The 26,810-nt window shown below is 41.5% G+C and overlaps 1 protein-coding gene across 8 annotated transcripts in view; it reads right to left on the bottom strand.

Moving 5' to 3' along the window:
• ERC1 (ELKS/RAB6-interacting/CAST family member 1) overlaps positions 1–26,810 on the bottom strand; it is a 391,788-nt gene that overhangs the window by 86,007 nt on the left and 278,971 nt on the right. For all 8 annotated transcript variants that reach the window (XM_032647173.1, XM_032647178.1, XM_032647174.1 and 5 more), the window contains exon 16: positions 1,314–1,458. In XM_032647173.1, coding sequence (XP_032503064.1) covers positions 1,314–1,458 — 145 coding nt within the window. The remainder of the gene's footprint in view (positions 1–1,313; positions 1,459–26,810) is intronic.

Here is a 26,810-nt window from a genome sequence, read left to right as displayed (position 1 = left end):
GGGGGACACGGGTTCGAGCCCTGGTCCAGGAAGATCCCACATGCCGCGGAGCAACTAAGCCCGTGCACCACAACTACTGAGCCCTCACGCCTAGAGCTGGTGCTCCGCAACGAGAGAAGCCACCGCACCGCAACGAAGAGCAGCCCCCCCCGCTCGCCGCAACTAGAGAAAGCCTGCGTGCAGCAACAAAGACCCAACACAGCCAAAAATAAATAAATGAAAAATGATGCTATCAATTGATGACGGATCCTCTAAGTAGAAAAAAAGAAAATTCCTTCGCTTGAAAACTCTTTCCTACTCTGATTACTTCAGGCAGAAGGGAAAATGTGGGCAGCCCAAATGTATAGAAAAGTGGCGGAGGATGAAGGGGACGACCTGGAAGGCAGGAGGTGGACACTCATGTAGAACAGGAACGCCAGGAACAGCATTAAAGATGAAGAGGACTCAGACTCTGAAGTTCAGCTTTCTCCTTATCTTCAAAGGGGAAAAAGATCTGCCCCGGTTTTAAAATTGTGGTAAAGTATACACAACATAAAATTTATCATTTTAACCATTTTTAAGTGTGCAGTTCTGTCCATTAAGTATATTTACATTGTTGTGCAACCATCATCAATGAGGAAATTTCTAGCTTTTATTTTCACAGATGAAAGGCCTCACGTTAGTATTAAGCATTAAATTTGGGGAAGGTTTTGGGTGGAAAAGAAAAGGGCAAAACTTTGCTCTTACCATCGGAGCTTACCCAGCCTTGAATAACAGGAAATCACTTAAATGAAAATACCCTTAGTGCCTTCTGTAGCGGGAATCTGACTGGACGTAAGGGGTAAGACTTTTCACCCGCTGGTGGTATGTGCACACCACCACCAGCTCCACACCACTGCTGCCTGCCCTTACATGCGGCCTCTGCTCCTGGAGGCACCACTGAGGACCCCAACAGCCCTTGCAGATACCCCACAGCACTTGCCAAGGACCACGCAGTTGTCAGTGCTGTGGACGACCCCTGCGGCCTGACCCCAAGAGACATGCAAAAAATCCCCCAAAAAACCTTTTTTCATTTCAAATGGGCAGAATTTCACTCATTTCATCCAGCCACTGCAAAAGTTAAAAAAGTTCTCCTAAGACGTGTGACACCTTCTAAACCAGTCCTCTGACCAAGAATGCTCTGTGCTTCCTAGACAAAGCAGAGATTTGAAGGCTGAAGTCTCTGCTGGTGAAGACAATTAGATAAAGATCAGACATCTGGCCCGAGGTGGGAGACCTGAGTGCAGGAGCCGGCACAGACGCGGGCAGCCTCCCCGCAGCCCCACTAGTCATACCTGCTGCTTGAGCTGCTGCACGAGCCGGTCCTTCTCCCGCTTCAGGGCAGCCACTTCTTCCTGGGTCTTTTTCTTCGAGGATGAGAGCTCCAAGAGAGCTATATTGGCATCTTTTTCACTGATGGCGGCCAGAAGGGCTTCCTGCCTGCAAACGAAAGAAAACATCCCGATTTCCATCTAGTCCTCACAGCAATCCTCAAGTTACTATTACCATTACCTCCATTTTATGGGTGATGAAACTAAGGCTTAGAGAGTGTGGGCAGCTACCCAAGTTCACACGTGAAGCAAATGGTCCGGGCAGGAATCCCATTCAGGCTTCCTGACTCTAAATGTCTTTATCAGGTCGTTATACTGCCATCTTAATGAAGAGTTCCTAGATCTAGTTGTAGTTCAACTTGGAAAGTAAACGAAGTTAATGACTTCTTTTTTAAGTAAGAATTATCCTGTCATCTATACATTTTACCCATTTGACTCATTCTTTTGATAAGTATTCTGTGGTTTCCAGGCAAACGAGGCACCACTAAAACTGAAAACATTTTTATGTACAGAATGTATAACAAACTGTAAACGTTAGTAAATAGGATTCAGGAAATCAGCCAGCTGTTCCCGGGGCACTCTGAACATCTATGAATCTTTTTATCTCATCAATGCGAATACGTTTCCAGTCAAGGCTTTACTTGGCAGTGATCTGCACATTTTGAAAGAACAATTTAAACTTCACTGATTCCTTGTGGTTTACCTAACAACTATTTTTGGGTTCATATCCAGAAGGAAAAGAAGGTGGGATTTTAGGGGAGGGGCGTTGAACTGAGAAATTGACAAAATAATCAGAATGAAGTTGGGGAACAATTAGTCTCATAGTCCAAATGCATTCCTCTATAGCTCACCTTTTATGTAATAAGTCATCTGGAAGAAGACAGATTTGATTTACAGGAACTATAAAAGTGGCCTGAGCTTTTGACCTGAGGCAATGCTGGATCTGAGAACGCCCTGCCCGAGTTTAACCTTGCTTCTGTCTCTTGTTAAGACAATTACGCTTCAACAGCAGTCATATGGAAGAGTTTTAGTTTAGCCACAAACTGGAAGACTATCTTTTGCACGTTCTGACAAGGATATTCCATACTCAGATGGGTAGGTCTGGGGAACCCTGAACAAGCAGTGCTAACAATGGAAGACGTAGATCAGTTTTACATCATGGAAATGAGGATTTGTTTAACTAGTCTTTGCTGTTGAAGGGAAGATTCATTGACCTCAGTATAACTTTCACTGTCCTCACTCTACATGAGTCTAAGAAATGGCAGATGGCTTATCCCATGAAGTCAACACCAAAGGATAACGACAGTCTAAATATATCCACTGACCACTTGAAAAAAATATGTTAAGTGGTGAAATGAGCTTAAAGGTGAAGGAGTTCAAGATGGTCTCACTCTGCGGTTCCTGTTAATTGCTGTCATCTGTTCCCTTTTGGGAGCCCAGAGACTGACAAGCTGGAACGAGAAATGTGCCTTCTCAATAAGGGGGCTGCATTTCTGTGCATCAATAGTCAGAATGACACATTTAGCGGCAGGCAAATAACAGACGACGAATGAAAGATAAATTACTCTGTCCAGTTAGACCGAGTCATGAGAACTTCTGCCGAATGCAAGATAAAAAGGCGATAGGATCGGAGTTCCATTCTGTACTTAAGGAAAGAAGCGTCATAATACGAAATGGTAAAAATTATCCTATACTGTTGAAACATCTTGACTGAATTCCAAATTCTTTTATAAATGATATGCTTGGCCAGCTAGTGTGGTACAGTTAATCTCTGGGGTAAAATGTCACATTCCCCAAATGCAATATGATATAACAGGTGCCAATTCATATTCTAAATGTTAAAATAAAGGATGTGGCACTGGAGTCTGAGCCACTGGAATGGTGCCTTTTTTCATAAGATATATATTTTGAAGTCTTTTTTTCTTTTTCTGTACGATTCAAATAGAAATTTTATTATGTCATTGATGCTATTCACTTTTTATTGAGCACTGATAATATACTATGAACTGCACAGAATCAAATTTTCTCTCCCACACCCAAGGCTCTCACCCTCTAAAAATTCCCTAGCGGATTAACGTAACACTGTCCTTTCCATTTTAAAACTAAACTCTCGATATTGACTTCTACGTGTGTATGTGCCTATAAAGGGCAATTCACAGTCAAGAGAATGAAATGTTTTGATTACATACTGCACATATGATCATGTAAACTCTGGGTAATGTTAGTATCTTTTGTGGGTTTATTAGCTTTCAGGTTTTTCTCTTGTTTTTGGAAGGGGACAGAGATTGTACTGTTTTCCCTATAATTTTGGTAAATTTGAAACGGACACCATGGGAAGAACAACTTCTTGAAAACCATTTGGAGGACAGGAACAAAAACAAAGCTGATAAGTAGTAACAGCCATCTAATTTTTTGGGAATAAGAAAAACTCTTGTTCCCTCAATACATGTGATAGTAAAGACCATATTTGTAGTTGAGCTTATGTGGTTAAGTTTTACAAAGAACATTCAAGTGTCTAAGCTAAAAAATTTTAAGAATACCCTGCTTTTCAGAGGGAATGGAATTTAGAGTGAAAAAAAGCAAATAGCAAAAAGGATTTTATTTTAATAGCCACCTATTCTTAATATAACTGCTTCTTTGAAAAAAAGGTATTTTCTGATAACAAAGTAATGTTCATTCATTGGTGAAAAATGGCCAGATACAGAAAACTGTGAAGAAGGAAATAAAAATGCCTGAAATAATTCCATTCTAATCAGAGTCAATTACTTGAGAGCTGAAAGTCAGCTATTCTAACACTAATACGGCTATTTCAAAGAAAATGAACCTTCCTGGGGATTAATAATCAACTGCAAAAGCTTCACTAATCCAAGGCTCTCCACAGAAAAGGAGCACTTGCTGGTGGAACACTTCCTGACTTCATTTCCCATAAGCCCATAGGGAGTAACACAAGCACATGAAACACAAAAGGGAACATACATAGGCCACAAGCCCAGACAAAAGAACTAAAACTCTCTTCCTGCCAAATCACTCTCCTTGTTCTCTTAGTGGCTTTTCCTCAGTTAAAAATAAAAAAAATTGAAAATGTGGACACAGAACCTTTCAAAGTGATTAGTAATTCCCTACTGCATGACTAACAGGCCCCCTGACTTGCATAATGAGTAGGTAGTAACAGAAATCCAACTTTAAGTCAGTCTAGTCACACCATCCCCGGTGCTGTAAACTACCAGAACAGTTGAACCTGCCCTTTGACCTGCAAATTCTAATAGAATCAAGATGTCTCTAAAAGTTCTGCTGTGGCATTTGAGCTTCAAGAAATGGTAAGACCACCTTCTCTGTCCCCCTCCCCCTTCCAGCAAATTTCAGAAACAAGAGGCAAATACCCAAGGCAAATGGAGCTCAAAATCCTGCTGGTAACTCCTGAATCCTTAAGGACAACACACGAGCCCTCTCTTACTAGTAAATGACGGTGGTTAGCAATTTAAGAGTGAGTCCTAGGTAAGCGTGTGTTTAACAGAAATGCAAGACAGAAAAGGAGTATGAATGAAGGGACATTATAACAGTTTATTTCTCCCTCTTCCTCCAACTGGGTATTCCAAACGGAACGATTAAATAATCGTGTTTCATAAGTTTCATAATCCAGAAAACACGAGGAAAGAGAGCAGATGAAAGCAACAGTGAGATCAGTAGCTTTGGACGTATTACTGTCAAAGACATGTGGGCACAGTTTACTCCAATTTTAAGATGAATCTGAAATCCAGATTCTCTTACTGATGCCTCCTTTACTTGTAATTTAACCGGTTAACTCTCCGGGGTGAAATCTCTTTCACCCCTTCATTTCCCTTGGCAAGGAGGTCCTCCAGCCTCCCTCACGGAGGCCTCAGAGGGTGTGGCCGATACGCCACCTTACAAAAGCTCAGTGGGCAAGCCTGGCTGAAATACCTGAACTTCCAAATCTGGTCCCTGAACATCTCCTTATGTCCTCTCTAGGGAGCCTTTACGTAGATACTCAGCATTACCTTTAATATAAAATGTCCACACTAAGTCAGGTCTTCCATCCATCATGACGAATCTCCCATTCAACGTTAACTGAATCACCACACTTCTAGGCCCACAGCCTGAGAACACTGAAAAAGTTTGATTTCCTCTTTGTTCCCCAGAACCAATATGCAAGTTTTGTGGATTCTTCCTTTCTAATAGTTTTTAATGAACCCACCGCTTTGCACCCGCATGTTCACTATCATAGTCCCCAGCATCCTTTTATCACAGGCCTGCACAATTCTTAAAACGCCTTCTCTGACCTCACTGCTGTTCTCACTGTCCTGCTTCCAGCATCACTTTCATCAGGTTTCTTAATGTATTAAACACTTGGGCCTAATATCTGACCAGCTACAATTTTCTATCTACTCCTTCCTCACTGTCTTCCAAGGACTGTGTGTCACTGAGACATGACTTGTTTTCACTTAGTTTTATGCCACACGCTCTACCTGAAAGGCCTGAGCTTTCTCCTCACCGGCTGCTAACTTCTCTCTGTTCAGCATTCCCTTCCAGCACTTTCACAGTTTAGATTAATAGGCATCTGCTCTGTGAAGGTCCTTCAATTCTTCTACATGGGTCTGCTTCCCCAACTATACTATGCTTATGGCTTTTGGCTTTAAAGTTTTCTTTTAATGCTGAGTTTCCTGGTCTTTCAATTTGTTGCTTTGCTAAGTTTTAAACTTTTTTTCTTCTTCATTGTGGTAAAATACACATAAAATTTACCATCTTCACCGCTTTTAAACCAAGACCAGGGACAGGAGGCTGTCACCTGAAGGGGGGGTGGGCTGGGCGTGCCCCCAGGACGGGGAAAGCGAGTGGTGCCAGGCCCCTGCCGCCCGCTGCCTTGCTGCAAAGTGCTCCCTGGGCTCCCAGTGGCCAGGGTACAGCCCAGGTCCCATCTGCTTAAGCACCATCCATTCTCCCTGAGCCAAGAGCTTGGCCACAGGGGCCACGCTGGCCAGTGGCACAAGGTTCCAGATGCTGTTTCCCAAGCTGGCTGATCAGAGGCTGCAGCTAGGATTCCCTGCCAGGGTCTGTGGGTCCCCCAGGGACCTGAAACAGATTTCCAGGGCCTTAAACACCTGTAAAAAAATGTTTGTTTTCATTTTGATTACTCTAAAAAAGGACCCCCTTACCAGTCACAATGACAGAACTATTTTGTGACAACTAGAAATGAAAAGGTTTTCACAGATTAAAAACAAAATCCACATAACATTTACCATCTTAACCGTGTTTAAGGGTGCAGGGCAGCAGTGTTAAGGACATTCATACTGCAGGGCAACCGTCTCCAGAACTCTTTGTCTTGCACACCTTAAACTATGTGTTAACAATCCCCATCCTCCTTCCCGAAGTCCCTGGCAGACCACCCTCTCCTTGTCTCTACGAATCAGGCTACTCTCGAGACTCACGGAAAGGCAGCCACACAGTGTTTGTCCTTCTGTGACCGGCTTCCGTCACTGAACGTAAAGTCCTCGAGGTTCATCCCTGTGGCAGCACGTGTCAGAATCTCCCTCTGTTTCAAAGCTGAATAGTATACCACTGTGCGCAGCCGTCACGCTTTGTCCACTCATCAGTCGATGGACATGGGGGTTGCTTCCACCTTTTGGCTATTGTGAATGCTCCTATCTTTAATTTTTTAAATGTATTATTTTCCTTCTAGAGGTGTGGTTCACGACTGTGAATACCAAAAGCTTGCACATATTGTTAATTTTCTACACCGCATGTGCCTGAACCATTTACACTTTTTTCTCTTCTTTTCTTTTGGCTTCAGTTACTCTATACTCTGATATTATCTGCCAGTCTTTTTTTTTTTTTTTTGCCTAAAGTCTTTGCTCAGAAACAGCTGGAATACAAGCTCCACGAAGGCAGGGTGTCTGTCTATTGTGTTATGTGTCCCAAGTGCCAAGAACGGCTCCTGGCACCAGCAGGCACTTCATACGTGCACCCTGAACCAACAGCTCCTCCAGTTCTGGCTCCATTCCCATCTGTCGTAGTGGTTCCCAACTGCTCCAACGTTCTCACTTATTCTGAAGCTGGGCTTCACTGTATTTTATTTATTTATTTATTTTTAAAAGGGCTTCAAATGCTTGGCTTATTTATTTATTTATTTATTTATTTATTTTTGGATGTGTTGGGTCTTAGTTTCTGTGCGAGGGCTTTCTCTAGTTGTGGCAAGCGGGGGTCACTCTTCATTGCGGTGCGCGGGCCTCTCACTATCGCGGCCTCTCCTGTTGCGGAGCAAAGCTCCAGACGCGCAGGCTCAGCAGTGGCTCACGGGCCCAGTTGCTCCGGGGCATGTGGGATCTTCCCAGACCAGGGCTCGAACCCGTGTCCCCTGAATTAGCAGGCAGATTCTCATCCACTGCGCCACCAGGGAAGTCCCACTGTATTTTTAAGGCTTTTTTTTCTTTCAGTCCAGCAGCATGGAAAGCAACTGAGCAGAGGGTTAGAGTAGGGGATATCAAAATTTGAAAACATGAAAAAAAACCAAGACTAGAAAGAGACCACTAGCTCCGGCCAACTCACATCTCATTAAAAGAAGAGTTTTGCTTTTCTCTAACTAGACAGAGGACAACTGGAGAAGTAGGTTCAATTCTGGAGGCCATTATTCAAGAGGCAATTAAAAGTAGAGGGATCCAAAGGAAGGTGACAGGACGGGGTTATACAAGGGCATATTAATCCAAAAAGATTTACCCACAGAGCATGACTGATACTAGAAGAGCAGAAACAGGAAAGGCAGAAGTAGGATTTTAATCTGTGTCTCTCTAGAAAGCACATATGACACTAAAGGGAGGACAGTCACAAAGATACAGATTTCAGTTTATAAAGTGATCATCTAACGTATTATCTCCCGTTAATAAGTAGAACTGGGAGGCCTAAAAAATGACAGGGCTTCTCCTGACTAGGTGTGTAAAGAGGTTATCAGAGGTACTGTACAAATGATTTTGCTTTGAGTGGTAAGTCTGCCCTTTTTAACTGTAAGATTTCAGCAGAGTGAATGAGATGAAACCAAAATGCTAACTAAGTGCCAATAAATTGTATGGGCCACACGCGCTGAAGTAAGTGATACCGCAGACAAAGAAAATCACCTGGGGCCGAGGACACGGAAAGTCAGTGGGCCTTATTTTGACAGAGACAATAAGAAAGACAGAGAAAGTGATGTGTATAAAAGCACAGGTCGTGTGAGGACACACGGCATGACTGGATTGGAGGGTTTCTATAGGGAAAGGACAGAGTGAGGGGGATGCTGAAAAGGTAGCTTTGAATCGGAGCACGGAGGGTCTGGAATGGCAGGAAGGAGTAAACACAGACTGTGACACCCTTGAGAGTTCTAACCTGAACCCGGCAGACAGAGGGTACTCAAAATGCTGAATAAGGAATGATTTGACTTTGAATATAATATAGAAGCATCAAAAGTTCCAGAAAAGTAAAGCAAGGTCTTAGAAAGACTAACTTAGAGGCAAAGAGGAGAGACGAAGTGATGCTGGAAGCAGAAGGGTCAGGAGGCTCCTGCTAGAGATGTATTATGAGCAGAATTCTTACGTTACAAGAAAAGTTTTTAAAGAAGTAAGAACAGAATGCTGCTGTCTGACTCTGGATTCCAGAGTCACAGGAGGGCTGTGACAAATCGCTATACTGTTCAAGGAATACGAAACACACAATCAGTGTTGGACATACGCTTTGATGCTGGAAAGAAACTTTCAAACGTCACCAAACATAGACTATCTGAGGGCATTTGATCCAGCAGCACGAGCTGGGGTCCTCCCTCATGTGACCTTCTCACGGCAAGGGGCCAGCCCTGTGCCACCTCCTGAAACAGGGGAAACAGACACACTGGCAAGAGAATGGGTAGAGAAGTTACCCTGCTATGGACGAACTTCTATATTCCAGAAGTCCTTGAAAAGAATCAAGATTAACATAAAGGCAGAAACTGCTGGTAGTTACAGCTCAGGAAAGGAGGCTGATGGAACAAAATTTTGTGCAGAAAAGCTGGATTCAGTTTTTCTCCTCACTTTTTCTGAAAAATGAGCATTTTGATATATCCAACCCACCACAAGTTATGACAAGTTTGGAAAACGGAGTTTTACTGTGATATTGATACTTCTGTTATAAAGCTTCTGCCCGCTTCTCAGACAGGCAAAAACTTGATGACTGTATTCCATGTGTCAGGACAAAAAAAAAAAAAAAAAAAAAGAGCCTATATCTTTTCCATTTGTTTAAATATAAAAATTGTAACCTAGTCCACAGAGAGATATAAAGCAGATCAGTGGCTGCCCGGGACCGGGGACGCGGCTGCAGAATAACTAGAAAGGCCCACGAGAACTTTTGGAAGTGGATTACAGCTCGACTGTGGTGGCAATTACAAGTGTATACAGTTGTCCAAGCTCACCATACTGTGCACATGGGCGCCATAAATACGGCATAAACTACATTCCATGATTAAGTCGGCTTACCCCGAAGTAAATGTCCTCCATTCCAGCTCCCCTGGGACTACCAGTACATAAAGATGATTCTTCTTATCCTATGTTTCCTTAAAATAGAGCAAACATCCAGTTGCTTCCCTCATAAAATATACCTGTACTTACACTTCAAATGAAAGATAAGTTCTTCAAAGAATTCATTTTAGGAAGTTATATAAAAACATTTATTCAATAATGCCGCCAAATTTATCTTTAAAACTGACTTCAGGGCTTCCCTGGTGGCGCAGTGGTTGAGAGTCCGCCCGCCGATGCAGGGGACACGGGTTCGTGCCCCGGTTGGGGAAGATCCCACATGCCGCGGAGCGGCTAGGCCCGTGAGCCGTGGTCGCTGAGCCTGCGCGTCCGGAGCCTGTGCTCCGCGATGGGAGAGGCCACAACAGTGAGAGGCCCGCGTACCGCAACAACAACAACAAAAAACTGACTTCAAAACCTATTACATTATTTATGTATTTGGAATTAAGACAAACATCCTTTTTATTAAACTGAATTTAAGTTCTGACATCAAGTCTGGACACTGAAGTTAGACAGCCAGTCAAGATGATATGTTTTAGGACCACAGTGAGGATAAGAATACATTTGTTTTCAGGGGCACCTCGTTAACCAGCTCTGGAGGCAACTGCCAAAAGGATTACAGACATATTTTTAGCAATGGCAGCACCAAGGGAGTAAGTGGAAAGCTGTCTAGGTGACTATTTTGAGACCAGTCGGATCCTCAGTTCCTACATTCGTTATTTAAAAAAAAATCCTTACCACTTCATAGACAAACCTTATCTTCATGATAGATCAGGACAACACAATCTCCTCTAAACAATATTGTATCTAGAGATCCCCTTATGCTGAGTATGACTTCCAGACTCTTGTTTTTGATACTCTAAGTTCCTTTACTTTTGAATTATACTTAATCAAAGTAGCTTGTTCCTTTTGTAGCTCAGTGTGCCCTCCCCTCCCCACTCCTGCTTCTGGGGTGCCATGCGTCAGTGAGCCACCGTGGATTACGTGAATGGGGGTAAAACCACAGGAATGGTGGAGAAACAAGAAAGGATGACTTTGAACTCATGATAACTTTATAGAGCAGAATTAATATACCAGTTTGGACTTTGACAAGAAAGAGACATACATTTGTAAACAGTTTGCTCTGTTATTTTTGTCGGAGCAGGTTAAACACATGTCCTAACTAGTTTTAATTAAATGTTTTAAATCCACTTAGCATTTTGTATACAAGAGGGAAAATCTATGAAAAGTCTACAAATAGTAAAATGACAATATAACTGGAATCTAAAAATTAGAAGAGAAATTGAGATAGGAATTAACCGCAGAATACATTCTTTAAAAAAAAAAAAGCTAGAAGAGAAAGGCATACCTTGTTAAGACAATGTCTGCTCATTTAATATGTCATTTTACTTACTGATTAGAATAAGATCCACTAAAAATTCAGAGGCTCCAAAGTCAGTTGGAGAATATTGGCACACAGTACCTGTCTTTAAAACAAATCTAGAACTATAAAATTAGTCAACTATCAAATTGTATGTAAAATGTATATCTACATTTTCCGTGTTAGAGGATTCAATTGATGATATATCTTTTGTGATACCCAAAGTTGTGGAGACCAACAGTCCCTTCAATATGTTAAGCAGGAATTACAATTTATGGTGAAACATTACACCAGGAAGGAAAACAGTATCATTTAGATGAGCGTCTCGGGCTTTGTTCTCTATACAATCACAGCTCACTAGTGATTTGTCTCTATCTCTGGTTCAGTGTAGAAGTCATTACTGAATTCTACCTAATGTCCATCTGTTTCCAGAGAGAACTCATAAAAAGGAAGAACGTGTTTTATTTGATCTAAAATGATTTATTGTTCATACCACAATTACTGATGCTCGTCTTAAAAGGAAAAAAGCCTCCCTTGACTTACTTTCCCCTAAAGCTGCTATGCCTTCTGGTCAAAAATTTTGGAACTCCAATACAGTATTGGATTCCTGATTTCAAGATGGCAGAACAAAGACCTAGCTGCTCCCATTTCCTCTGGAAAATCAACCCCAAACACCAGAACAGCAAAACCCAGAAACAAGCCCTATCTTTGAAGATACAAGATTTATGTGATGCTGAAGTGTAATATATAAAGAGAAAATGGACATGGAAATTCTTAGCACAAGAAAGTCAACCCTAAGTGCCTACAGAGGGAAGGACTTATGAGAGGGAAGTAGATTTACCTGCAGAACCAAGAAGAGCTCAAGAATGCTAAGTCCACCACTATGGAAAGGTGTGTAACTCAAAGAAGTATAGCAGACTTGCTTTACAAGCAGTGATTCTCAAACATAACAGAAATTATTACAAATGGAAGGCTGTTCTCTACTCCTGACCTACCGAATCTGAATTTCAGGGGACAGCCAAGCCACCCATACATTTTTTTTTTTTTTTTTTTTTTTTGCGGTACGCGGGCCTCTCACTGTTGTGGCCTCTCCCGTTGCGGAGCACAGGCTCCGGACGTGCAGGCTCAGCGGCCATGGCTCACGGGACCAGCCGCTCCGCGGCATGTGGGATCCTCTCGGACTGGGGCACGAACCCGTGTCCCCTGCATTGGCAGGCGGACTCTCAACCACTGTGCCATCAGGGAATCCCCACCTATACTTTTAAGAAGCTTTGCAGGTACTTTTGGAACCCACTACTTTACAGAAACAATTGATCGACTGATTGATATTTTAATAAATTTATTTATTTATTTATTTTTGGCTGCGCTGGGTCTTGTTGCCGCACGTGGGCTTTCTCTAGTTGCGGCAAGCGGGGGCTACTCTTTGTTGCAGTGTGCGGGCTTCTCATTGAGGTGGCTTCTCCTGTTGCTGAGCATGGGCTCTAGGCACACAGGCTCTAGAGTGCAGGCTCAGTAGTTGTGGTGCACGGGCTCAGTAGTTGTGGCACGCAGGCTCTGGAGTGCAGGCTCAGTAGTTGTGGCGCACACGCTTAGCTGCTCCGCGGCATGTGGGATCTTCCCAGACCAGGGCTCAAACCCGTGTCCCCCTGCATTGGCAGGCAGATTCTTAACCACTGCGCCACCAGGGAGATCCAAAACAACTGATTTAAAAGACCAACAGTAAGGTGCTAGGTTTCCCTGATTCCCCACATCCTTGCCAAGACTGGGTTTTTAATATTTGTATTTACTTTTCCAAATTCACTAAGTACATACAAAATCTTCCAGTTCCACTGTAAGATGATCAGCTTTTCAAACTCTTAAATCCTGATGATACTGCAGGTACTCCCGAGGCTGACCATCACTGAACTTAGAGATATCACGCAGAGATGACTCATGTGCTGTGGTTCTACCCAACAGATTGTCTGAAAGGCGAGCATTTCATGATGTATTTATAGGCAAATTTCCTCCTCTCTTCATGGCAAGGGCCATCACAAGATAGACAGGTGAATGTAGGATCTTCTGCTTTCTAAATTCTGCCTTTAAAAATAGCTGGCAAGCCAAGGGAGTTTTTGTTGGGGATCTACTCAAATCCTACCAAAACCCCTAGTGAATTATGTCTTAAACCCAATGATTTGTGTTGGAAATCCGGGGGGTAAAAACCGCTTAGCATGAGCCTCAAGAGATGAAGTTAAGTAGTGGGTTCACAGTAACATCTGGGGATGATGTGTACAGAAAGATTTATACGGCCTTTTCTTTCATTTTGTCTTTACTATTTCATAATAGTATGTCCTTTATGCCTCATGTTTGATAGTGTAATATGAACAGAACACTTCAGAATATGAACTTCCCTTATAAAGATACAGTCCCTTCAAAATAATGGTCTGCTGGTTATTGTTATATTCACACTTCGGGCTGTATCATTTACTGTGTCTTCTCTTCTTAGTAAATTTCTGTTTCCAAGGGAAAATAAAGTCTTCTTACAATGTTTCTCAGAACTCAAACACCAGAATCCCTCCATTTATTTAGATGTCTGTTTTAAGAATCATTGAATGCTTTAAGCAATTAATCTCTGCACTTTGTCACTGTCCCACTGTTTACTTAACCTTTTCCAGTTGTAGATAGATAACATGTCCATACCAGCTGTCCACATGGTGCTACCATGGGGGCTGTCTGCCTTGCCTTTAGCTTGCACTGCATTCCGAGTCTGTTTGCTATGACATCTGCTAGAAGAATGCCAGTGTATCATGGCACTCATTCTCCACCTTCTAGCACAATCAAGAGCTCAGTGTGCCTTGATTTCACAAAATAGCCAACATTATACAGAACATCCAATGTCTGGATTTGTGGTACACTACCTGAAATAAAAAGTAGGAACAGTTCCAATGAGTAAATATCCCAGATATTCTGCAAGCTGTCTATGAAGCCCTATGAGAGCTGTAGGGATATATATGCATGACTGCTGGGGTGCTGGGAGGGGCCTGAAGATGCTGGGCTGCTGAGATGCTGAAGGTCACCAAGGTACTTGCTGGACAAAACAGCTGAAAGCAAACTCTGCAATGTATTAGTGACTCAACAATTCCATCATTCACCTCCTATCAGTTTGTTGGCACAAATTATAAGAACAACTCCTCTCCTACACAGGTCTCCAACGAAACATCTGGTGGGGAAATTCTATAGGAATACACAAGTGACTATGCTTGCATTTGGTAGATGAATTGTTACTATTGTCGGCTGGGATCCCGTGTTCTCTGCATCCTCCCTTAGGTTCCAGCTGCTTGTCAAGTGACAGACATAAATTAGAAAGCAGGGCCTCTACACCTGTTTTTCCATTTTACATATAAGGGGCACATGGTGATGGTAGGCATACAAGGAGGGGAGATGTAGAATCTTCTGATAAAAGTGTTTTTTTTTTTTAATTTTGAAGTTTTTCTGCATTAGCAATTGTATTATTTTTAATAGGGAAAATATGTTCAAAAATAGTAAAGCAATAACCATCGCTTTACTTCTCAAAGATATAGGAAAAGGACAACTGAAAATAATATTTCAAAATAAGTTTTAGAATTTACGGTATGATTAATGATTCAACATTAATTAAACTTTTAAAGTTTAAAAAGTAAAAATGTTTTTAAACTTTAAAATTTTTGCTTATTTAACAAGAGTAGTAAAGATTTTAAAACTGTGGAAAATGACAACTATTACTGCTCGAATTTTGTTATGGCCTCCGGATCTCTTCCTCCTCAACTGAGTATTTTCTCTCTTACGGCACCTCTGTTTGCCTTATGTTATAGCAACATATACACTTTTCCCACTTCTGAAAGCTGATCAATGACATGAAATTTACCACGTCCACTTCAACTCAGCCAATCTTTGAACCAGGTGTAGTGAGTGCCTAACTGGTACCTTCCTCGCAGGGGTAATTCCATTTTACTAGTCACTCTGTGACTAGTTAGCTTAGCTGATCAGAGAAAGAGTAATAAAGACAAGATACTTTCTCTTATTTCCAGTCTGTTCCACAACCACAATTTTTACCTCTAGCACACATTTCTCAAAAGTGTATTCCACAGAAGTAAGGCAAGAGATATTAACAAATGTCCCCTGAAAAAAGATTTCCATAGTCAAATAAACAGGAGAAACACTGGACCTAACAGGGCACTGGCGCAGACCTTAGAAGAGCTTTTTATGATGTAAGTTACATATCTTTAATAGGAGGCCATGTTTTAAAGCAGGGTTCCCCCAATTGCTGCCCACAGGCCAAGTCTGTCCACCACTTGTTTATGCACAGTCCATGAGCGAAGAATGGCTTTTACATTTTCATATGGTTGAAAATTTAAGGAAAAGAATATTTTTGTGATATAATATAAAATAATATTTTGTGAAAATGATGTGAAATTCAAGTTTCAGTGTCTATAAATAAAATTTTAAAGGAACGCAAACATACTCATTTGTTTATGTATTTTCTATGGCTGCTCCAGCACTACAACAGGCAACCTGGGTGGTTTGACAGAGACCAAAATGGCCCTTAAAATCCAATATATTTAGAAAAGGTTTGCCAATCCTATTACAGACCATTTCCAAACTTACTTGAATGGAACCCTAATTGCTTCCTTCCTTCCATGTCTCAAGTAACCCCTTGAGACGTAGTATTCCAAGAAAACAGTTTGGAAAGTGGTGATTTAAGGATAAGCCAATGGTTCCCCAAGAGAATAAATAAAGAGTCTTAATGAACTGGGTAAAAATTTACCATGATCAACACTGCCATGATTACTACACAGCTAGATGCTTTACTAAGCACTTTACATGGATTAAGTAATAAATCCTTACAACTACCCTATGAACTTGAGAGAGGAGACTTCTAGTAGGCAGTTGTACTGATGGACCTGAGTTAAAGATGGCTGTGGAAATGGTCAGCATAGAAGGTAGCTGAAATAATACACGGGTCCACCAAGATCAGGAGGGGCGCGTAGCGCTGGTGGAAGAAAAGCCTGTAAAGAACTGAGGGCAAAAGTCTTAGTAGAAAACAAGGTGTGAGTGAGTGGTATCTTGGAAGCCAGAGAAAGTTTCAAGAAATAAGAAGTGATCAAACACTTTAAAGTGTTTATGGACAAGTCAAGACAAAGAATGCAAAATCTCCTTTGGATTTAGCTTTTAGAATGCTACTGGTTAGTTTGGAAAGCAGTTTCAGTGCTGGGAGCAGAAGCCACATTGAACGGGGTTGAGGAGTAAACAGCAGGAAAGAAGTGGAAAGAGACCATAAATTAGCCTTTCAAGATCGCAGAGAGCAAAACTAGAATCACAGACTCTTAGAACAGCAAAAGACCTTACAGACCACCAAATCCATTCACGAAAATGATTGCTTGATTTTGTTCCATTACATTCCTGTCAAGTAACCCTCCAGCTTACGCTTAGACACATTTAAAGACATGGAATTCTAGCTATCCCAAAGCGGCCTACACTAGCTGTGATAACCCCGCGCTTAGAAATGACTTTATAAAATCAATCCTGAAAGCTTCTCTTCTAAATTCCTTAATTCTATCCCTTCAGGCCATATTAAAGAAATTTAATCATTCTTCCACCTAACTGTCTTTTTAATATTTAGAAATGCTATTCTTTCTCCTCAGTGCTAAACAATTGCTTGCCAAAAGTTTGTCCAAGGTGCCGTGGCCTGATTTTGCTCTTCCTTAAGCCCAGGTGCACTGAATACAAGTCTTACGGAGCCAGGTGATCCGTATGAACTGGCATTTGATGGGCTAACTGGCTGCTGAATTTCTAAGATGAGCAAATACGTCTAGATATTTTATTTAAAGCAATCTGTAAGCTGTATCGTGTAAAGTCTACTCCTTAAATCTCAGTTACGCAAAGAGCTGATAAATGTTGGATCTCTTGCCTCAATTATCTTGGAGAACAAAGTAAGACTTATAACTGGAGAAAACCATTCAAAAAGATACATGCACTCCCCCCACTTTGTTCATGGCAGCACTATTTACAATAGCCAAGACATGGAAGCAACCAAAATGTCCCTCAACAGATAAATATGGAAGATGTGCTGTACATATATACACACACATGCGCACACACAAGGTGTATATGTATACATACATACATACACGTGCGTGCGTGCGCGCACACACACACACGCACACACACACACACACACACACACACACACACACACACACAATGGAATATTACTCAGCCATAAAAAAGAATGAAACAATGCCATCTGCAGCAATGTGGATGGACCTAGAGATTCTCACACTAAGTGAAATAAGTCAGAAAAAGAAAGACAAATACCATACGATATCACTTATATGTGGAATCTAAAAAAATGATACAAATGAACTTACTTACAAAGTAGAAACAGACTCACAGACTTCGAAAACAAACTCATGGTTACCAAAGGGGAAAGGTTGGGGGGAGGGATAATTTAGGAGTTTAGGATTAATATATACACACTACTATATATAAAATAGATAATCAACAAGGACCTACTGTACAGGGAACTCTACTCAATATTCTGTAATAACCTATATTACCTATATTCCTGTTATTACCTATGTTCTGTAATAACCTAATATTGGGAAAAGAATCTGAAAAAGAATATATATATATATACATATGTATGTATAACTGAATCACTTTGCTGTACACCTGAAACTAACACAGCATCGTAAATCAACTATACTCCAATATAAAATAAAAATTAAATTAGAAAAAGAAATTAGTATAAAGAGTACAAATAAAATGTGGATTTTCAATGGCTCTTTCATGATCAGACTGATATTAGGAAATTTTATAGGGATTAAAATACAACATTACCGGGGAGTGTTCCTGCTTGAGTCATATGAGGCAAAATGAAAATGACCGCCTGTGAATTGTATCAAAGTTGACGAAGGGCCTTATTATCTTTTACTGATTGGCTAAGAGTTCAGATATCTTCTCTATGTTAGTTTCTACAGCAATCTCTGCAGAGCAGGAATCCTTAATGTACCATATCTCTGCAACTACCCTAGGAAGTTAAGAAAATTAAAAGACTTTTGCAAAGAAAAAACAACAACATAACATTATATCTTAGTTTATGAAGTTCATTATTTGATTTACCGAAATACACCTCTGGGTGAGATGACTCATTGCTTCTCATACCCTAGAATTTTATCACAATGAGAACTAAGAGATCGGGTTGAGTACACATACTTAGACGGCACACAAGACAACATTTTAAAAAGAAAAAAGATATTTCAAACAAAGTAGTCCTGTTCTAGAGTAAATACGCATCGTCTTACACAGGAGATCATGAATATAAGATTTATTTGTACATACTTTGAAAGAAACCGAAAGAGAGAGAGCAACAGAAAGTAAAAGTAAAACTCCCCAGATAATCTCTACTTGTGTATTATTTTAATTTTCACAAATTTCTATGACTACTCTGTGCATGTCCCATCATACTTGACGGTAACTGCTTTAAGAGCCTAAGACCAAAGGTGCAGGCAATGAGAGACTATTTGAGGATCTACTGACAGATCTCAGTTTGATATTTTCTGGATTAAGATTATGAATTCGAAAAACATTCTAGCCACAAAAATTCACCATTCTATGTAAAAGATAATTATACAAATTCACAAACTACACATGATAACATTCAAACCATTTGCAGTTTGGCTCCCAACCAATTTTCCCAGTCTGATGCTTGAATATTTGGAAAATTCTTATGTTCCCCAAATATATGCTTCCCTTTCTTAGTGCCTTTTAAATTCTTTTCACTTAAAGTGCAGTCTTCTAATCCCTCTTGCCTCTGCTGGTTCAGGTCAGTTCAGTACACATTTACTAAACGTCTTCCACGTAACAAGGTCACACTAAGCATTGAGCCAAGATAAGAACTCAATCCGAAGGTGTTATCCTGAGAAACCGTCTAGATGAGTGGAGTGGGGAGGCGTGATGCAGTCTTGGGTGGATGGAGTCTGGTGACCCCTAAGAGCCCCAGGAAGCAAGGAGGTGGGTGAAGCCTTAGGCCTTCGGAAGCTCCAGGGAGAGCAGGGGATTTCTATATATTGTGTTGGATGGAAAGGAGGCTGAATGGATCTTTGGGCCTTTTGAGGCAGTATACACTAAGTAGTGATTTATTTATCAACTGTTTAACCATATGAGAAAAGGAACTGGTTGTCTTCTTCTAAAAAGTTATTTGTAAATGACACTTGTAAAACTGGAAAATAAACCCTTTCCAATTTGACTGGTTAATCACATACATCTAGAAATTATTTCCCCCTGCATTTCATTAATAATGCCTCTGCATTAAAATAAGAGAATCTTAAATTCTTTAAGCATATAAATCTTTATATTCTGGATACTTCTGTTGAGAAGCATGTACTGTTATTTTATTTAAAAAAAAACATGTTTAAAAATGTCAAATATCAAGAGACTGAGAAGTCCAGTCACAGACTGGGAGAAAATATTTGCAAAAGACACATCTGATAAAGGACTGTTATCCAAAATACGCAAACAGTTCTTAAGTTCTTAAGGTTATGAAAGGGAATCTCCGTGGTGTATCTTGACGACATCAGCGTCTGTGGTTGTGATACTGTGTACAAAATCACATCGTGGTTTTGCAAGACGTTACCATTGGGGAAACCACCTTAAGAGTACAGGGGATCTCTCTGTATTATTTCTTACAAATACATCTGATAAAGGACTGTTATCCAAAATATGCAAACAGTTCTTAAAACTCAACAATGAGAACCTGATTAAAAAATGGGTGGAACTCCCGGGCACATCGCCAAAGACGATGCACCCATGAAAGATGCTCCGTATCATCAGGGATATGCAAACTGAAAGGATGAGACACCACTACACACCGATTAAAAGGGCCAACATGTGAACACCAACGCTGGTGAGGATGTGGAGAAACAGGGACTCGCGTTCACTGCTGGGGGAAGCGCAGAAACGTACGGCCACTTTGGAAGACAGTTAGGCAGTTTCGTACTCACAAAACTAGCCCTACTCTGACCACATGATCCAGAAAGCACACTGCTCTGTATTCACCCAAGTGAACTAAAAACTATCTCACACAGAAACCCGGACAGGGATGTTTACAGCAGCCTTATTCATAATTGCCAAAACTTAGAAAATCCTTCAGTGGGTGAGTGGATAAACTGTGGCGCATCCAGACAAGAAAATATTATTTGGTGCTAAAAAGAAATGAGCTATAAAGCCATGAAAAAGACATGAAAGGAACTTAAATTCATATTACTAAGTGAAAGAGGCCATTTGACAAGGCTACATACTATACAATTGCAACTATATGACATTTCGGAAAAGGCAAAATTATGGAGACTGTGAATAGATTAGTGGTTGCCAGCGGTTGGGGGGAGGGAGGGATAAGGAGATAATAAGGAGAGCACAGAGGACTCCTGGGCAGCGAAAATACTCTGTATGATACTACAATGGCGAGTACATGTCACCGTACATCTGTCAAAACCCACAGAACATGCAAAACTATGAGTGAACCCTAATGTAAACTATGGACTTTGGGTGACAGTGATGTACCAGTGTAGGGTCACTGATTATGATAAATGTGCCCGCAGTTGCCACTGGGGGAGACCGTGCGTGTACAGGGATGGGAGGAATGGGAACTCTGTGTCCTTCTGCCCAATTTTGCTGTGAACCTAAAAAATAAAGTTTATTAATTAAAAAAAAAAGTCCAATAACTAAAGCCAGAGTTAGTTAAAAGTCTCTGTTGAGAGGATGAAAAGATAAGGTACAGACTGGGAGAAAATATTTGCAAACCACATTATCTGACAAAAGACTACTATTCAGAATAAAGAACTCTCAAAACTCAACAGTAAAAAAAAAAAAAAAAAAAAAATCTCATTAGAAAATGGGAAGAAGGCTGAAAAGCATATAGAGGGCAAATAAGCACATGAAAAAGATATTCAACATCATTCTCCTTTAGGGAAATGCAAATTAAAACCACAGTGAGAGGGCTTCCCTGGTGGTGCAGTGGTTAAGAATCCACCTGCTAATGCAGGGGACACGGGTTCGAGCCCTGGTCCGGGAAGATCCCACATGCCCCAGAGAAGCTAAGCCCGTGCGCCACAACTACTGACCCTACGCTCTAGAGCCCGCCAGCCACAACTACTGAAGCCCGTGTGCCTAGAGCCCGTGCTCTGCCACAAGAGAAGCCACGACAATGAGAAGCCCGCGGACCGCAACGAAGAGTAGCCCCCGCACGCTGCAACTAGAGAAAGCCCGCGCACAGCTATGAAGACCCAACGCAGCCAAATATAAAAACAAATAAATAAATTTATATATAGAAAACAAAACACAATGAGATATCACTATACAACTATCAAACTTGCTAAAATAAGAATAGAGACAACGGCAAATGCTGGTGAAGATGGAGAAAAACAGGATCATTTGTCCAGTGCTGCTGAGAACATAATGGCACTGCCAGTCTGGAAAACTGTTCAGCAATTTCCTAAAATATTAAACGGGCAACTACCGTATGATCCAGCAACTGTATACCTGGGCATTTATTCCAGAAAAGTGAAAACTTGAGTTCACACAAAAATCTGTACACAGGGCTCCCCTGGTGGCGCAGTGGTTGAGAGTCTGCCTGCCGATGCAGGGGACACAGGTTCGTGCCCCGGTCCGGGAAGATCCCACATGTCGCGGAGCGGCTGCGCCCGTGAGCTATGGCCGTTGAGCCTGCGCGTCCGGAGCCTGTGCTCCGCAACGGGAGAGGCCACAGCAGTGAGAGGCCCGCGTACCGCAAAAAAAAAAAAAATCTGTACACAAATACTTATAGCAGGTTTATTCATGATGGTCAAAACTGGAAACAACCCAGGAAAATTAAACAAACTGTATTACATCCACACTATGCAGTGTCACTCGGTAATAAAAAGGAAGGAACTGCTGTAGACACAACAATCTCGATGAATCTCCAGATAATTATGCAGAGTGAAAAAAAATCTGAGAAGATTGCATACGGTATGGTTCCATTTAGATAACATTCTTGAGATGACAGAATTATGGAAACAGAAAACAGATCAGCGTCTGCCAAGAGATGAGGAGGGGGCAGGGATGAAAGGGAAGTAGGTGTGGTTATCAAAGGGAATCTCCGTGGTGTATCTTGATGACATCAGCGTCTGTGGTTGTGATACTGTGTACAAAATCACATCGTTGTTTTGTAAGACGTTACCATTGGGGAAACTTCCTTAAGAGTACAGGGGATCTCTCTGTATTATTTCCTACAAATACATGTGAATCTACAATAATCTCAAAATAAACAGTTTAACGAAAACAACAAGACTATTTCATTCAGGTTAAAATGAAAAAATATCATGCTGTCCGTATTTGGCTACCCATATAAATCCTAAGTGCAATTCTAACAGATTCTCTTTATTAGAGCTGGGGAATCCAATGAAGCTCCAAAAGCTAGGCAGAACTCTAAGCTTATTGCAACACTGGCAATCAAAAGAGGATGACTGATCGTGGCTTAGTAGTCCAGTGAAGAATTTTCCAAACAAAAATTTCTTGAAAAGCCTATGAGCGACAATCTAAAATATTCAAGTCAGTTCTACTTTACAGAAGTAAATCCAAGAGAAAATATTAGTGACAAGTACATTTCAGAGCTATTTTTTAGGTTTGTAAGCAACAAATCAAAGATTGGGTAGACTGAAACAGCACACAAAAAGCCCGAGGACACATTCTGAGAAGGATGCCGAACTTAACCAGTTCTGGACTGTACATCCCTATGAAACAGGAAGAGATCTCTTGGACATGACACGAGCTGCGGCTGGCTCTGCCCTATCTCACTTCATGGATTTATGGCACTTCCCCAGTCAAATACCCATCCCAGAAACCATGTGTGGCTTACACGACTGTCATTCCTACTATGGTATGGCATAAATAAATCATGGGGTTGGGTCAGTACAGCCAGCCTGGAAAGTGACTCAAGGAGTCAGCAGTACCGTCCCTAGGGCTATGTGCTTTATCACAGTAAACCTCGGAACAAGATACGACTTCCGGACTCAAGAAGCAGCCTTTAAATCAGGACACCTGGGCAGCCCTGGAATCATTTAAAAAATACAATAGGTCTCAGTCCACCACAGTTCCTCAGTGCTGGCCTGCACTCGCCCCAGGCCAGTTGCTTTTAACACTATTCAAAATGAATCCTTTCTGAGTGAATCATTATGGTGACAGAACTATTGAACAAACCTAAACGCATCCCATCCTCTGATCTCCTTCCCTTTGTCCTCCGTTTTTCCCTGACTTTATTTACCCATTCAAGAAAATAACATTCCCCAAGTCAAATTTCCCTCTTGAGCCTTTTCCCAGACTTTAAAACTCATAAACCAAGAAGGCCGCCTTTTGGTGCTTAAAATAAAAAAGCAAGGGACCATGAGCCTGGTTCCCCCTACATAAGGCAATAAAGAGCACGAGCTGGAGTAATGCTGGGGACAGACCTGCCAGGGCGTCCGTCGGCTGGGCTTGGAGACCGGCACTGCCATCAGCGCGACCTGTGCAGACAGTATAGATACTCCAAACCAGGACTGGCAATAGGGCAACCTCTCGTCAAGGAGAACAGGAAATATAACCAGCTGTAAAGGTTATGTGTTTGTTGAAAAGGGCTTTTGACATTAAGCTCTAAGTATAACCACCAAGCTATCTTTTATGTTCTCAACTGTTTGAATAAAATGCTTAATGCCACTAAGACAAACAAAAACCACATTCCTAGGTATCAAAAAGAACTACTTTTAAGTCAAGATGCCAAACAGTTTTTAGCTAGACAAAAAATCTACTGATCAGAACCAATCTCACTTTACAGATGTACTGAAGCCTCCAAGGCAAAGGCCAGTCACATACTAATATTAACTTATGCTTCCCCTTGTACAAACCCCGTATTATGACCATAGAGCTGACTCCAATGCCCCGATCCTTTGGGGGTACACTGAGACAAATTTACTTTAATTCAGTAAAGACCTACTTGATTGTATATATTTGGGAATGACAGGTACAAAACAGTAAGAGACAGGCCGAGTGAAAACGTGGAGTCTGGCTCATGAGCTCCGCCACACCGTCCCCTGTCACGGAGATGACTGCACTGTACACATGCCTCAGGTGTTCAAACCCTTAGCATGAAAGTGGAGGCCCAGGGGAACCACAACGATTAAATTGCAAACGTATCAAGGCTCAAGGCTTTCCAGTGAATCAAAAAGAGAGAAAAGAAATGACATTTTGGTGGCAATGTGAGTGCTCATATCTCAAGGGACAAGGTCTTCATAAGTCCTGATAGGAAGTCTTGTCACGTTACATTGTAAAATATTATACATTTTTTCCCCTTAAGCTGATTCTTCACCATTGACCACACAGGCCAACAAGTTTCCTAAAAAGAACTCAGTAATGGAAGTTCTTTAATTAATGAATACTAAAACTGTTGAAACAAGAGACACAGACATTTCCTTCTTAATGACCTCTGGCTGTGTCCTGCTAAAGAGGACATCCAAACCTGGAAGAGGCAGGGGCGGGTCATCTGCCCTGGTCATGGAGTGTTCCTCACTAGGAAGAGCTGCACCCACCAGGCAGCGTAAAACACACTGCAAAATGAATCACACTCTAGAGGATCAACTAACTGGAGAGATACATGAGAAACTGGCGTTTAAAAAACTAACGTTCACTTCTAGATAAGCCTTGAATTCTTAACCTGGAAGCAAAAAGGATGATTTTTGTGGCATGTGTGAAAATTGATACCAATCACAAAATTCATCTAGTAGTTTGTAGGAAATAATGTCTTAAGGACCATCAAAATGTCAGTAGATAGGTTTAAGTTGTATATAATTTCTCTACATAGCAATTACTACATTATCTCAACTTCCCTCTTCAAAGCAATTAATTTTTATTTGGGTGCATTTTAAACTGACTAGTAAGTTAAGCACACTTTGAAAAAGGAAAAAAGTTCCTGGCATTAAAATGTATCTTAGTATTTTGATGACATATTTCAAGAAGATACATTTGAAAACTGCAAACAGTAAGTCTCGACAAAGATGAATAACTGTTTGTCTCATTTCTATTACTATTTAAACACTGCGCTACAAAATGCCATCGTCAATGGATCCTAGCCCCAAGTCTAACCACCCCCCAAAAACAAAAAAACCTCAAGATTAAATAAACACATGTCACAACACGGTTTCCCAGACACTACAGTAACTAGGTATAGTACAGTTAACCAATCCAGGACCCACGTGGACACCAAATCCAGAGATGCTCAAGTCCCGCACATAAAATGGTGCACTGCAGTCGGCCCCCCCATCTCCCGGCTCCGCATCTCAGGATTCAGCCAACACCACCTGAGCTGCTTCCGCCCTTTGGCTACTGTGAACTGTGCTGCTGTGAACATACGTGTACAAGTATCTGTTTGAGTGTTTGTTTTCAGTTCTTTGGGGCATATACCCAGGAGTGGAAACGCTGTGCCGCCTGTATTTGTAAATACGGTTGTACAGGAGCACAGCCGCATGTATTTATTAACAAGCTGGCTACACCTCAATGGAGAGTGAGCAGCTGTGAAAGAGACCACGTGTCCTACAAAGCCTACCACGTATTCTATCCGGACCTTTACAGAAAAACGTCTGCTGACTCTTGTTATAGCGCATTACAGTAAGATGGAGAAGGGGTGGAGAAGCAGCTGATTTTGTCTTATAAAGTTAGGAGGCCTCTGTGTGTGTGTGTGTGTGTGTTCTGAAGGGGGCAATGGGAAGGGGAACATTAGGTCCTAACAATACTACCTTGGAAAAAATCATTCATATTCTGTTTGGACGCTGAGGTGAGGGCCATCATGCTAACCCACTACATTAAAGCATCTGCTGAATGCTCTTCAAAGGAGGCTTCAGAGCAAGACTGAGCTTTACATTTTATGATTACAGGTTAACTACAGTTCCTCATTTTCTCGACACTGTATTCTCCCTTGGCTTTTGAGAAGTCACACTTAACTGGTTTACTATCTAACGCATATCATTTCTTCCCCTCCCCCACATGGTAAGTTCCCTACTGTTCCAGCTTAGGCCCCCCTTTCATTTTATACTCACTGCTCGTTCCTTTTGTTTGAGCTCCAAACCTACAGATACCCAGCTGTCTACTGGACAGTTCTAACAATGTCCTGTATCTCAGCGGACCACATCTACATCCACCTGTGTCTCACTCCGACCAACACCTGTTGTCCTGAGCTCCTCTATCTCCTAACCCACCACGTCCAACCAATAACTGACATGTCACACCTCTTCTGCCTTTGGAATTCAATTTCTCAAAAATCTCTTAAACCTCATAAGCAATGCTTTATGGCAGGATCTCAACAACTCTAGATTCCTACAGTGTTTCCATGGCTTAAATCTTGTCCTCTACACCTCATTCTCCACAGCAGAGTCACATATCTGAAACGCAAATATGAACATCACTTACATGTTCAAAACATTCAGTAGCTGTTCACTGCTCCCAGGATGGGGCAGCCAGCCTCTAGAACGACCCCCGAATGATTCCGCAGCCAGGCAT

The sequence above is a fragment of the Phocoena sinus genome, chromosome 10, assembly GCF_008692025.1.
Source record: "Phocoena sinus isolate mPhoSin1 chromosome 10, mPhoSin1.pri, whole genome shotgun sequence".
NCBI classification, from domain to species: Eukaryota; Metazoa; Chordata; class Mammalia; order Artiodactyla; family Phocoenidae; genus Phocoena; species Phocoena sinus.
The sequence above is the reverse complement of the archived record's forward strand: the minus strand, read 5'-3'. Positions and strand labels throughout refer to the sequence as shown.